The following is a 13572-nucleotide window of genomic DNA, read 5'->3' as shown; positions in this document are numbered from 1 at the left end:
CTCTTGATAAAATACATGTTCTGATTAATCATTTGGTTATAGATTTTAGTGTATGATTAGTTATAGTTATTCGTCTGGCATCCAATAGCTTTTGCAAATATTATGGGGAAATTCATTTGAGTTATATTATGGTGCAGTTGGAATATGATGTTCATTGCTAAATCCAGTAACTGATTATGCTTTCCATGCCCAGTCATAGAGCTGAATTAAAACTATTGATATTGGGGATTAAACTGTAAATTAAACCACAGCTACTTGCTGTTAGTGCCTTCTGTTGTAATCCCTGTTAAGTGGGGAGTGAGAAACCTGAATCACCATAAAATTATTTTTGCTAAAGATTGCTGATAGACCATCAATCCAAACATGTCATCTGCCTAGTCTTAATATAGCTGGCCTTAGCTATTTTACGTCTTACGGCATCCCCCCACTACTAGCCTCACACTACTGCTCATGGCTGAAATCACTTGCTTCAGTCAACGCCTTAATACTTGAAGCAAGAGAACACAATCACAGGTCATACATGTTGAGATTGGTGGCTGGTGATTCCATGATGATGGAAACTAACAAATATTTTATCTGACAAAGCCCCCATTCATTTTCACCACTGTCCCCGTATCAGCAATGACAACTTAGGCATCAAAGAGTTAAGCTGATAATGTGGACACCTTGGGAATGATAATAATTGCATGTTTCTTGTACAGTTGTACTATAACAAGGAGGTTATTATGTTTGGTGTTAGAGACAAGGAGTGATTGGTGTTGGCGAGGATCTGATAAAGTGTTTCTAGAAGGGGTTTCATCATTTGTGTGAGGATTTTCCCCCATTCTGGGTGCTGATGGCTTGTGGCTTAATAGATGGAAGATGGTGTGGGTGGACAACTATTTTCCACAAACACAGGAAGAGAAAGGGAGAGATGCTACACCTATTTGAACCAATGACTTTTGGTGTATAGATATTCCACACTAGATAAATGAGTGAGATTAAATGATGTGTGAGACAGCTTAGTTCACAAATAGTACAGCAGAAATATCACCCTTGCTGCGAATAACTAAGTAATACTAATAAGAGATCACTGCATAAGATGGTATTGATGTAAAGAAATCACTGTATAACACTTGTAAAGCACAGCAAAGCTGAACAAAAGGTTGCACTAAATAAGTAAATATCCATGGATACCCATCTCTAAGAATAACAATGTTTTGCACCAAATCAAACAAGTTTTCCATAGATGTCCGGTCAAACTTAAAACTTTGATTAACAATGCTCTTCTTCTATCAAACACAAGAAATTGCTGTGTTCCCTATCCATTTCTTCTTACGGCTTAGCTCAAAATATTAAAAATGCTGTTTAATTTATTAACCATCTAAAAAAAAAAGAGAAAACAGAAAAACGAAAAAGAAGACTTTAATCCCCTCCAAATGGATGTTGTTTGTGTTCAGCACAAATAAACAACGAGTGTGCATGTTCTGCCTGAGCTGAAAAATCGACGTCACAATTAAGAACTAATAAACATTGAGAAATTCTGCAAAGGATTCTTTTTGCAACGTGCATCCAAGCCTGTAATCTGCTGGGAGAAACAGCTTCAGTTTCCAATTAATCTGCTCGATTGATTCAAATCTTACAAGAACATCAGTATTCATAATACAAGTTCAGTATTTAGCAACCTCATATTTAGCGATTATGGTGATCTAATCCGTCCAAATTGAATGAACCTTTTATTTTGTCAGTGATCAGTTGTCAACTATATGGTTTCATTTGATAAATATGCACCATATTCATTAAAATGTGATATTATCTGCTGATATCTTGCTACTTCAGTCCCTGAGAATATTTAGCTTCTCAGCATCAGGGTCCTGATATGGATGTGATAATCTGAATAATCCTAACTCGTTGCAATTATATGGAAAGAAGAGATATCTTAAACTTGTGGAAATGCTACAGAGGCCAAATCAATCAAAGAACTGTATTGTCTGCATATTGTCATTCCATGTTAGCCTATTTGCTTCAAAACCTGCAGAGCAAGCAATCAAATACTTAGAAAGCATGAATTTTTCAGTTCTTGTCCAAATAAAGTCCTTGACTAAGGGACCGAGTCAAAATTGGATAGAATGATTTGTTGGAAAGCACACCTCATCGATCCGAATACGGCAGTATGAAACTGTCATGCATGGGATACGGATGATTTGAGTACACTCAAGTTATAGCAATTCTTTATAGCATTTTGTACTTTGATTCTCTATCATTGAATTTAAATTCGTACAAAAGTTTAAAGTCCCAAGTTTATCATTTAATTCAACATTCTATACAGATTTAATTTGCCTTAATTGGAGACTTATTCTTTTTCCTGGAAAGAAGAGAAAGGGGAAGGGATGTTAAAGAGTTTCCCATTCGTTATTAATAATTCTTGACTTCATGATGTTATATTGAATATTGATATATGACCTTTATAATTTTCATCTTCTGATGTGAGCTTGGTTATGGAATTCTTAATTTCCCTTTTTAAGGATCAAAACCAAAATGCTAGGAATGATAGTTTATATGCTTAATACAGGACAAGCCAGTGACAACAGCAAGAAATGAACATTACTCACGGGATGAACGAAGCTCCTCATTTAGGGGATCACCTCCCTCCCAAAGGGACTTTAGAGGACGCCATGGTAGCCCCCCTCAACCGGTTTATTCGGAGAAATCCAAACTGAGTGATAAAAGTCCAGAACCCAGTGAGATATTGTGGATTGGATTCCCTTCTTCTCTGAAGGTGGATGAATCCATTTTAAGAAAGTCATTTTCTCCATTTGGTGAGATAGTGAAGATTACTGCATTTCCAGGTCGTACTTATGCCTTTGTTCGCTTTCGGAGTATTGCGTCAGCACGCAGAGCAAAAGATACTCTGAACGGAAAATTATTTGGAAATCCCCGTGTACATATTTGTTTTGCCAAGAATGAAGCAGGTCCATCAAGTAGTGGGAGGAGCTCATATAATGCTCCACATTCTCCACTTTACAGGTCCAGTGGCCGTGAAGGATCAGCTGAGGACCTCAGACTGGAGAGGAGCTTCAGGGAAGACCATAACATTAGTTCACCAAACTTCCTCGCAAATTGGGATCCCGGAGATTCTGATGCTTATGATTTTAATAGGGGCTCATCATGGGTTAGTGGAAGAAACACATATGAGAAAAGAAAAGTTGGCGAGAAAGGAACTCCACCGGGATTTGGATCATCACATGAAATTCATGAATATATGAGTGTTCCTTCTAGAGAAAGACATGGATACCTGGGGGATTTGCCACAGAGGTTTCCTGAAAAGGGTGCATTCTTTGAAGATTTCCGGACGTTGCCAGAAGATGTTTACTATCTACGCGAGGCGAAAAAGCGGAAGACCAGTTCTCCTCCTCCGGACAGAGAGCTTCCGGAGTATCCTTTCTCAGAGTTAGAAAGACAGAAAGGTGTTTTCCCACGGTTATCTGGTTTCTGCCAACACGAATCTTTTAATAACGACGATGGAAATGTTGCTTACAGACAGACCCTTGATTACCCACCAAATTCACCTATGGCTTCTTTAGATAGACATGAAGGCTGGAAAACTTATGATAATTTTCAAATGGGTCATGGTGCTCTGCAATCGGATTTTGTATACAAGAAAAGATTTTCATCTGAACCTGATAATTCGTCTTTAACTGAGTGGAACTGGGAAGGAACCATTGCTAAAGGTGGAACCCCTGTTTGTCGCGCACGCTGCTTCCCAGTGGGGAAAGCCCTGGATATGATGTTGTAAGTACAAACTATTCTGTGTAAAATATATTTTTGTAGTTCAGAATGTCTTTCTATTGATTAACTGGTCAAATTGTACTTAGAATTTTATGAGACAATCACTTTTGACGAAAATAAAACATAGATATGTTATGGTTGAGAAAAAAGAAAATGCCTCTATTACATAAGATAGATTCTTGTTAATCCATTTGCCCTCCCTATGCTTATGGCATCCGTCTACTTTAGGATTGTGCAACTTCCCCTCTCCTTGAGCATTTGATTACCTGACAACTTGCTGATAACTATTGTATTTAATATTTTATTATGCATATTTCATAGGGAAAATTGAATTTGACTTTTAATCAATTGATCATGATCATGCGCTGTATTCATCAGTTTATTTTTACCATTGAAGGCTTGTTTTATGCCGGAGTTCTGTTGGATTCTTATACTCTGGGTTTCCCTTGTTTTTCAATTTACTCTGTTTTCTAAGCCATTCATGCCACACGGCATATGTCGTTTGGTGGTGACTGGTTCAGGTTTTAAAATCCAACGGGTTAGACTTTAGTTGTTGCTCGCTGTGGTTGTATCCTTTATGAATAGCTTTCAGCTTTCAGCTAAAAGCTAATTCCTATTAAGATTAGTATTATTACTGTCGATAATGATGGGTTTAGTATACAAAAATTATTAAATTTATGAATTTAAGACTGAAGAAAAAAGGCAATAAACAGCTGGATGAATACAACCATACAACCAGAGCACAACACTGAACATTTTATTTTCTTTTTCTCCTCACAATTATTTTAAGTTAGATATTAATATCAATACATTTATTTCAGACCGGAATTCTTGGATTGCACTGCCAGAACTGGTTTAGACATGCTCTCAAAGCATTACTACCAAGCAGTTGGTGTTTGGGTTGTTTTCTTCGTGCCTGGAAGTGATGCTGATATTGAATTCTACAATGAATTTATGCATTATCTGGAGGAAAAGCAGCGTGCTGCAGTTGCTAAGTTGGATGATAAGACCACCTTATTTCTTGTACCTCCATCAGATTTCTCAGAGAAAGTGTTGAAGGTACCTGGGAAATTGAGCATATCAGGGGTTATTCTTAGACTGGAGATTCCTGGTTTAAATGATGGTCCTTTACATGTGCAAAGAGAAACAAACAATGAAAAACTGTTGCATTATAACGGGAATTCATTGTATCCAAAGCCATCATTCCCTTCAGTACGTATTCATTCCCCATCTGTTTCAGAATTCGGTAGTTCTGGAATGAGCAATACTTCTTTCCTTGGAAATAAAATTGCTCCATCAGTTCCTGCGGTTGGCTTGTCTGAGCCACACGGTGAAAGAAGCCTCGACTATCCACCTGTCCAGCAGCAGAACCCAAACTGGTTTTCTCACAATATGCAGAATTCAATCTCAACCCGAATACCACCGCAACTACCAAGTGGGTTTATCAAACCTACTTCTGAGGATGGCCGTGCCATGATTCCAAGGGCAGAGGCAGATGCAAACTCAAATCAACACAGCAGTGGAATATCTGGTATTCCTAACTGTAAGTCATCTCAGCTGGATTTGAGACCTGTGAATCCTTTGTCTGTGCCTGTGGGATCCCTGCAACCGGAACAGCTTGCACAACTAGCTGCATCTCTTCTTGAACAGCAGAGGCAATCAGGAAACTCTGCAAATGCATCTGCATCGAACGATCCTAGGCAGACCAACAGAGCTAACATGCCCGACAGCTCATCCAGGCCATCCCAAAATTACGCAGTAGAAAACTTGGTGAATCCTGAAGTCTCCACATCTCAATTTGGTCAAGCTCTACAGTTGCAAAAGCAGCAACAGGCGTCAAATGTGCCTCCATCGTCACATACGATTCAAAGAGAACCTCAAAGAGGGGCCAATGGGAATCAACAGGTGATAGATAGTAGCTTGCAGGAAGAAGCCGAAGCAGATCCGCAGAAACGTCTACAAGCAACATTACAGCTGGCTGCTGTTCTTCTTCAGCAAATCCAGCAGGGAAAAGGAAGCTAATCAAATAGGACGGATTGGATTTCAGTTTATGCTGTTACTCATGGCAGAGTGATTCTAGTAGCGAAAATGCAGTCCTTTCGTTATATCGTCAGCATTTACTGGGTTGTACCCTTTTTTCGCTAAATTCTCTAAAGTAAGAAAGTTGGTAAAGTGATAAAGTGAAGAGTGAATTACCATTAATTTTGTAACTTTTATAGAATGTGTGTCCCACTATCTTAATTTAAGAGTGATTAGCTTCTCACTTTATTACTTTACTAACTTCTATTTTAGAAGATCTTGATCCTTTTGAAAATTATGCTTAGTCACCTTTTTTTTCTTTTTGGATATTGTATGGATCGGGTCATAACCAGGACTGACCCAAAACCCAGACCCACCCACACAGACCACCCTACTCAAACTACCTCACCCTCTCACCACATTCCATCACCTAACGTGCTAAGAATCATAACGAGTATAATTGGGTTTGTTCCAAATGATAGAAATAGACTAAGATACTATTATAAATAGAAGGAAAAAAATACTATTAAGAAATCGGAGTATATTGAAAAATGCCTTTGACTTTTTTATCTTCTAATAGTATTTTTCCCTCTCTTATTTATAATAATATTCAAGTCTATTTTTATCATTTGGGTCCAACTCAATTGTATTCTTGTACTTATTATACTCTCATAAGCAGCTTTTCTTGTGAACTGGTTGAGAAGTAGGCCTTGTTGGCTGGTTCGGTCAACTACAGCCTCACTGCGAAATCTTGTATCAGAGTTCAGATGATTTTCTTGGTAAAGTTTTTTCCAAGAGAACAAAAACAAATATATTACTCAATGATTCTGGGGCAAGGTGACCCCATTAACATCATCACTCAGGAACAGAAGAAGTTCAAAAGGTGAAGAATCTAAGAAGCAAAAATTTTCTTTATACTTAATGCTGGTTTGAGCTAATCAATGGGTGTATTTATTTGTTTCTCTTTTCACGTGATTGAAGGAGATCTCCTATGGTTTCTAATCAAATTTAGGATTTCTCTTAAAGCTTGACTATGACAAGTGGTTATTTTAGTGCGATCTTTCAACATCTCATAAACTTCTATTGCATCAACTTCAACAACCACTCTTCGCATTCTCAAGTCAGCAGCCATTCTCAGACCATGTAGAACCCCTTGCAACTCCGCTTGGACTGCATTGCACATTCCTAAATTCGCACGAAAGCCTCCAATCCATTCTCTCTCACTCGATCTCAATTGTCCAAATATGAAAGTTTCATTACGATAAGACATACTTAAAAATTTTGTTTGAGAGTCAAAAATGGCATGAAGTTTATTAAATATATCTCAACATTTAAAGTCAAGCAAAAGAAGTGAAAGTCATTCAGCTATTTGAAAGTTGTTGTAACCAGAAGTTCATACACATAAATCCAAAGTATTAAGGTTTAATGAATATAACCATAGGATTTGAGAATGTGCGACAACGAAAAAACCAATACAATATTACTTTGTTACTTGATTTTTTTGCTTTTATTTTTTTATGTGGACTACTTTTCTTTCGGCTGGAACTTATTAATAAATTGGATAATTTGAGAAAAAATTTATAAAGTAAAACTTTTTTGGAAATTCTTATAATTTGCAAAAAAGATTTTTTCATAATTAATTATTATTAATGTTTATACTTGAATCCGTTAGATATAAGTCTAATTCACATTCTACTAATAGGCAAAAAGGGATTTGAAATTGAGCCACACGAGCTTGGTCTAATAATGCCAAACTCAAACCGTGTGGTATTATTCACATGGATCGAACTGAGTTAGATACCCGTATCTTATCTAACTTGGGGAGCAAGCTAGATACTTTTCCTACTATAGTTTTCACTTTTAAGTGATAACCAACCTGAAGTCCTGAACAAGGGAGATAACATTTTATTCTGGAAGGGAATAATCACTAATAATCTTTAGAAGTCATCTCCAAGAAACGACTAAGTCTTGTGTTGCTACTCTATAAATACCATAGCACTTAGGTATTTTTTCCAATCTAATCTCACCAAATTCCTGCTTAAATTTCTGTTGACTTAGGCATAGAAATTTTTTGCAAGTCCCCCAGACCACCGTCCAGGAGAGGACGTCTGATAAACCATCATCCTGATAAACAAGTCGAAACTCTCATCCAAAAGAATTTGAACCTTATGTCCAAGTCCAAATTCACCTTGGTTTCAGGTAACACCTCAAAACATTGACACCGTTATCGGAAAACCTAAAGAGTTACACTCTAACTGGCAGACAATAACAGAAAGAGATGACGAAAAGGCCTCGAATTCCGGTTCTCACACCAAAAGTCATGGTCAGAATCGCCGTTCCTCATCCATACCATCTCTTCCTCCTCCACATTCTCATAACCAGCATCGACAACGTTCTCTCCAACCTCACCATCCCATGCCTCAACCTCAAAACTCCCAAAAGTTGAAATCCACCATCCATATACCCCACATCGAAAGAGAGGGACGCAACACTACCAAAATTCTGGGGCTGGTGCTCAACCGTTTAGGCTGGCTCCAACAATTGGAATACGAGCTAACCTGACAGAATGACATTGAGCACCAACTTAGAAAGAAAATGCACTAGCAAATGGAGGCTGACGAGAAGATCAAAAAACTGGAAGTTAAAATAGAAGGGAGCTTGGGAAGCTAACGACGACTTGACTACTGCTATGGTGGAGAGGATCCGTTCTTAGAGGGTATCATGTGGGCAAAAGTTCCAAAGAATTTTAAGACCCCAAAAATGACCCTTTACGATGGAACTACCAACTCGAAGAATCACCTCAACAATTTTAAAAGTTGGATATACTTCGCAGGAGCATCTGATGCAACTCGGTGTAAGACCTTCCCAACTACCCTTACCAAAGCAGCCTCAAATGCTTTGATGGATTGCCACCCAAGCCAGTTACTTGCTTCGACGATCTAGCTTGTGTTTTTCTAATCCATTTCTTTATCCAAAAACAAAAAATGAAGCATGCTTCGACTTTATTGGAAGTAATACTTAAAGTCGAAAAATTTCTCCGAGCCTACATGAAAGATACAGCACCTGCCTGTCGAAGCAGCTATCATGGGACTAATAATTGGTCTAAAAGATAGATAGTTCTCTCAATCCATCTCTAAGAGTCTCACTAGTGAAAGTCTATAGGGACCTTTGCAACGTAGAAAAACTCCCACACCCCGACCCATCAAAAGCAAGAAAGGAGGGAACAATATGGAACATTGTGAATATCATCGTATTTTCGGCTATCACACCAATGACTTACGACCTCAAAAATGTAATAAAAAAAATTGGCCTGTGATGACCGATTAGATAAGTATGTCGCTCCTACTAGGTCGGACCAACAAGGAATATGGGATTCAGGAGATGAAAGGAGTTCCCATGAGAAGGATAGGAGCGAGGATCGAGAAAGGACCCTCTAAAGGTACATCCATATGATAGCCGGAGAGTTCACAACGAAAGGAACCTCCAAGTCATCTTGAAAAAGACGTCTCAAGGAGGTTTATGAAGTTAAAGAAGAAAGTCGGGAGACTGACATTCTCAAAATTGTTTTTACCAAAGAAGATGCTAAAGGAGTCATCCCGGGCCACAACGACTCGGTCGTGACTACCATGATATTGGCAAACGTCAACTTCTATTAGACCTTGATAGATCAAGAAAGTTCAGCTGACATCCTATTCAAGCTGGCTTTTGAGAAACTTGATCTTGAGATCAAAGACTTGAAGGCCTATCCAGACACCCTAATCGGGTTAGGAGAGACTCTGATCTAACTGTTGAGCTATATCAGTCTCTACACTACGTTCAGAAAAGGTCCGAAGAGCACTACTTTAAAGGTGGATTATGTGGTTGTAGATACACTAACTTCTTACAATGCCTTGATAGGTCAAAGTACCTTAAATTAACTCGCCACTGTAGTCTAAAACCTCATATATGCATGAAGTTTCCAACCAAGAATGGAATTGCCACAGTAAAAGGAGATCAAGCGTTATGAAAAAGTTGCTACAACAAAATCTTGAACCTTAAAAGACAAAAAGTCAGGGGATTGACCTCCGTCCTTGAACTCAGAAGGCCAAGGGAGAAGGAACAACTTCCACCACAATCCGAAGGCAAACTCAAAGAAGTTTAAATCGGACAACACCCATAAAAGATCACCATCATCAGGGCAAACTTACAGGAGAATCTCAAGAAAGAGCTCGTTTAGTTACTACAGGATAACACATATCCCTTCGCATGGAAAGCCGCTGATATGCCAGATGTCAAACTCAAACTCATGACTCATAAGAAGGAGAAAGCTAAGCGAAGAACGAGCCAAAACTCAGGTAAGGACATTGTTCATACCTAACCCACTAGATATAATCTATGTTCACATTCTATTAACATGCAAGAAGAGATTTGAAATTGGGTTGTATAAACTCGGTCCAATAATATCAAATCCAAACCATGTGGCTTTATCCACATGGGTTGAACCAACTTAGATACGAATTGATGAAACTCGTATCCGATCTGACTTGGAGGGCAAGTTAGATGCTCTCCCACTACTTCGGTTATCACCCTCCAAGTGATAACTAACCTGAATATGGGGGATAATTTCTTATTCTGTAAGAGAATAACCACCCACCATCTTCATAAATTATTTCCTAGAAATAACTAAGTCTTCTGTTGTCACTCTATAAGTACCCTAGCACTAAGGTATTTTTTTCCAATTCAATCTCACTAAAAACTTGCTTAAACTTTTGTTGACTTAGATATTGGAGTTCTTTGCATGTTTGGATAAACCACCGCCTCAACAACAACAACAACAATAACAACAACAACAAAGCCTTGTCCCACTAGGTGGGGTCGGCTACATGAATCAAACGACACCACTGTGCTCTGTCATGTATCATGTCTATAGAGAGACTGTTTACATGTAGATCTCATTTGACCACCTCATGGATAATCTTCTTAGGTCTTCCTCTGCCTTTCACTCATTGTCCATCTTCCATCTCATCCACCCTTCTGACTGGGTATTCTGTTGGTCTTCTTCTCACATGTCCAAACCACCTGAGACGCGATTCAACAATCTTTTCCACAATGGGTGCTACTCCAACTCTCTCCCTTATATATTCGTTCCTTATTTTATCCAATCGCGTATGACCACTCATCCATCTCAACATCTTCATCTCTGCCACACTCAGCTTATGTTCGTGCTCCCCTTTGATCGCCCAACACTCTGTACCATAAAGCATAGCCGGTCTTATAGCAGTGCGATAGAATTTACCCTTAAGTTTTAAAGACAATTTTTTGTCGCATATAAAACCAAATGCACTCTGCCATTTTGACCAATCTGCTTGGATCCTATGATTTACATAATGTTCAATCTCTCCATTATCCTATATGATGCACCCAAGATACTTAAAACTTTTCATCCAAATTAAGTTGAAATTAAAATTCACCTTAATTTCAAATAACATCTCAGAATAATTAAATTTTTAAAACTAGTTAAATAAATAATTAATATTAATTATGATAACATAATTTATTTTCTCTAATAGCTATTAGACCTATCACCGAGAATAGCATAGCCAACCCTTATATTTACGAGAGAATGGGCGTAAAATCAAGTTGGATGTTACGAATGCACAAGGACTCTAACCCATAGCATATCTTCTGGACAGCATCATCTTTGGGGATGGAGTTCCTTTCCGTAACTCTTGCCAACTCCTTCCTATCTTCGTTACCATTTGTTCAATTAATGATTGTCTCTAATTATGTGCGAAACCCTCTCTTTTCTTTATTTTGTTGTCCTAATGGACCCGAATGTATTTCTTCTCACAAAGAATAAATATATATCTACCTCTGATAAAAGAACATTATTGTCTTACCAACCTCAATTAATTTGGAACTTATAATAACAAAATATACATGGCTCGTTAAAACGAAAGAGACCCTTCAATAAATGAAAGGAAAAGAAAATAAAAGAGAATTTACGGCAGTATTGGGCCAAACCGTAAAATACATAGTATACATTATCAATAATTTAATTTATAAAAAAATAAATAAATATAAAAATATAAATTGAAAAGGAAACTAATTTAATCTCTTGTTAAAGAGGGAACACTGGGCCACCGGCCTGGACAATTGCTCCCCAGCACTAGCCGGACACGTCATCAGGCTAGCCGGCGGCACCATGCAATTGTAAGACAAGCACAACGACGCCGTATCGGGCAATACAGTCCCCTCTTCAAACGGTATCCCCGTTAGGTAGTTATGCTGAAGGTACAATGTTCTGGTGCTACCGCGGCACATGCTCTTAACATACACCTCAGGGACCGTCCCAATAAATCGGTTGTTATTCAAGAACAAGCTTTCCACGCCATCGAAAACCGTTGATAGTTTCCCGCTGAGTGAGTTATGGCTGAGATCAACGGTCGATCCTTCACCGTACGATGGGGACCAGATCAACGGACCGTTATCACCGGGACTTTGCGGAAGCTCACCGGAGAGATTGTTCCGTTGTAGGAAGAGAGAGGAGAGCGTTGGCAAGTAGAAGAGTTGGGCCGGGATGGGCCCACTGAAATGATTCATGCTCAGGTCTAGAAACTCCAACTCTGAGAGTGAGTCCAAGCCGTTGCTGAGTGGACCCCACATTTCGTTTTGCGAAACGGATAAGTAACGCAGTGATGACGGCATCCACGGCGGTAACGTCCCGGTGAGTTTGTTGTTCTTCAGATCCAAATGGAGTAATGGCGAGGAAACGGTTTGCGGGAAGTCGCCGGTTAGTGAGTTGGAGGCTAGGATGAGGACTCTGAGTTGCGGCAACTCGGTGAGACTCGGTGGGACAGACCCGGCGAGTTGGTTATTACTCAGGTCGAGGGTGTGGAGGGTTTTGAGAGAGGAGAAGATTGAGGGTATGGCCCCTGTGAAGCGGTTGTTGGATAAGGAGATGACTCGGAGTTTGTTGAGTTGACCGAGTTCCTGGGGAATAGAACCGGTGACGATTCCAGGTGAGAGGATGAGCTGGGTCAACTCGGTGAGAACGGAGATGGATGGTGGGAGTGAGCCGGCGAGGCTGAGTGAGTTGGCGCCGAGTGAAAGTATGGTAACTCGGTTGAAGGAGCAGGTAACGCCAGAGAAGGAGGAGCAGGGATCTGGTGCGGTGAGGTTCCAGGTGGAGAAGAAAGGCGTGGTGGGAGAGACGTCGGTGAGAGTATTCTTGATTGAGAGAAGGGCTTTGAAATCAGTGGGATCCAGAGATTGGGCTGAAAGGAGAAAAAGGTGAGACACCAGAAGGAAAGTGTAACAATAATGTGGTGTGGCCATTCAAAGAATTGAGAAAGAAGAAGAATGGCGTGAATGGAGAGAGGGATGGGGGTGGCAATGCTACAAACTTGAAGGTAAGTGTGTGTGTGATTTAGTGAGAGTGGCACAGTCTCAGTGAATGAAAGGAGCTCATGCATTTTGACTGCATTTGCGAATGGGTCTGGGTCCCACACTATAAAGACATTATTGCGAAGGAATTAAACTTGCTGCATTAATGAATGAACAAACAGGTGCTCAAGATCGAGCTAGGTGCAACTCGATTTAGTGGAGAATATGTATTCCCAAGTTTAGAACATGTTAGGGAGACTATAAAGAAGAATAAACTATAGGATTATAACATAAGGAAGATTTTTAAATGTTCTCCAAGAATCGGTATTTTAATAATTTTAATCGTTAATTTTAATTATAAAAAAAATATATAAAAAATATATAATTAAAATTAACTATTAAAATTTATTAAAATACCAA

General features: G+C 39.0%; 2 protein-coding genes across 2 annotated transcripts in view; one reads left to right on the top strand and one right to left on the bottom strand.

The window, feature by feature from the left end:
• LOC107638296 (flowering time control protein FPA) overlaps window positions 1-6645 on the top strand; it is a 9713-nt gene extending 3068 nt beyond the window's left edge. Inside the window, exons 3-4 of the mRNA XM_016341507.2 lie at window positions 2552-3771; window positions 4590-6645. Of these exons, the coding sequence (XP_016196993.1) occupies window positions 2552-3771; window positions 4590-5790 (2421 nt within the window). The 3' untranslated portion in view covers window positions 5791-6645. The remainder of the gene's footprint in view (window positions 1-2551; window positions 3772-4589) is intronic.
• On the bottom strand, window positions 11663-13389 carry LOC107637497 (leucine-rich repeat receptor-like serine/threonine-protein kinase BAM1). Its single transcript, XM_016340906.2, has one exon. The coding sequence runs from the start codon at window positions 13102-13104 to the stop codon at window positions 11872-11874; it is 1233 nt and encodes a 410-aa protein (XP_016196392.1). The 5' UTR covers window positions 13105-13389; the 3' UTR covers window positions 11663-11871.

This window comes from Arachis ipaensis, chromosome B04, assembly GCF_000816755.2.
Source record: "Arachis ipaensis cultivar K30076 chromosome B04, Araip1.1, whole genome shotgun sequence".
Taxonomy (NCBI): Eukaryota; Viridiplantae; Streptophyta; class Magnoliopsida; order Fabales; family Fabaceae; genus Arachis; species Arachis ipaensis.
This window is presented reverse-complemented; position numbering and strand designations above follow the sequence as displayed.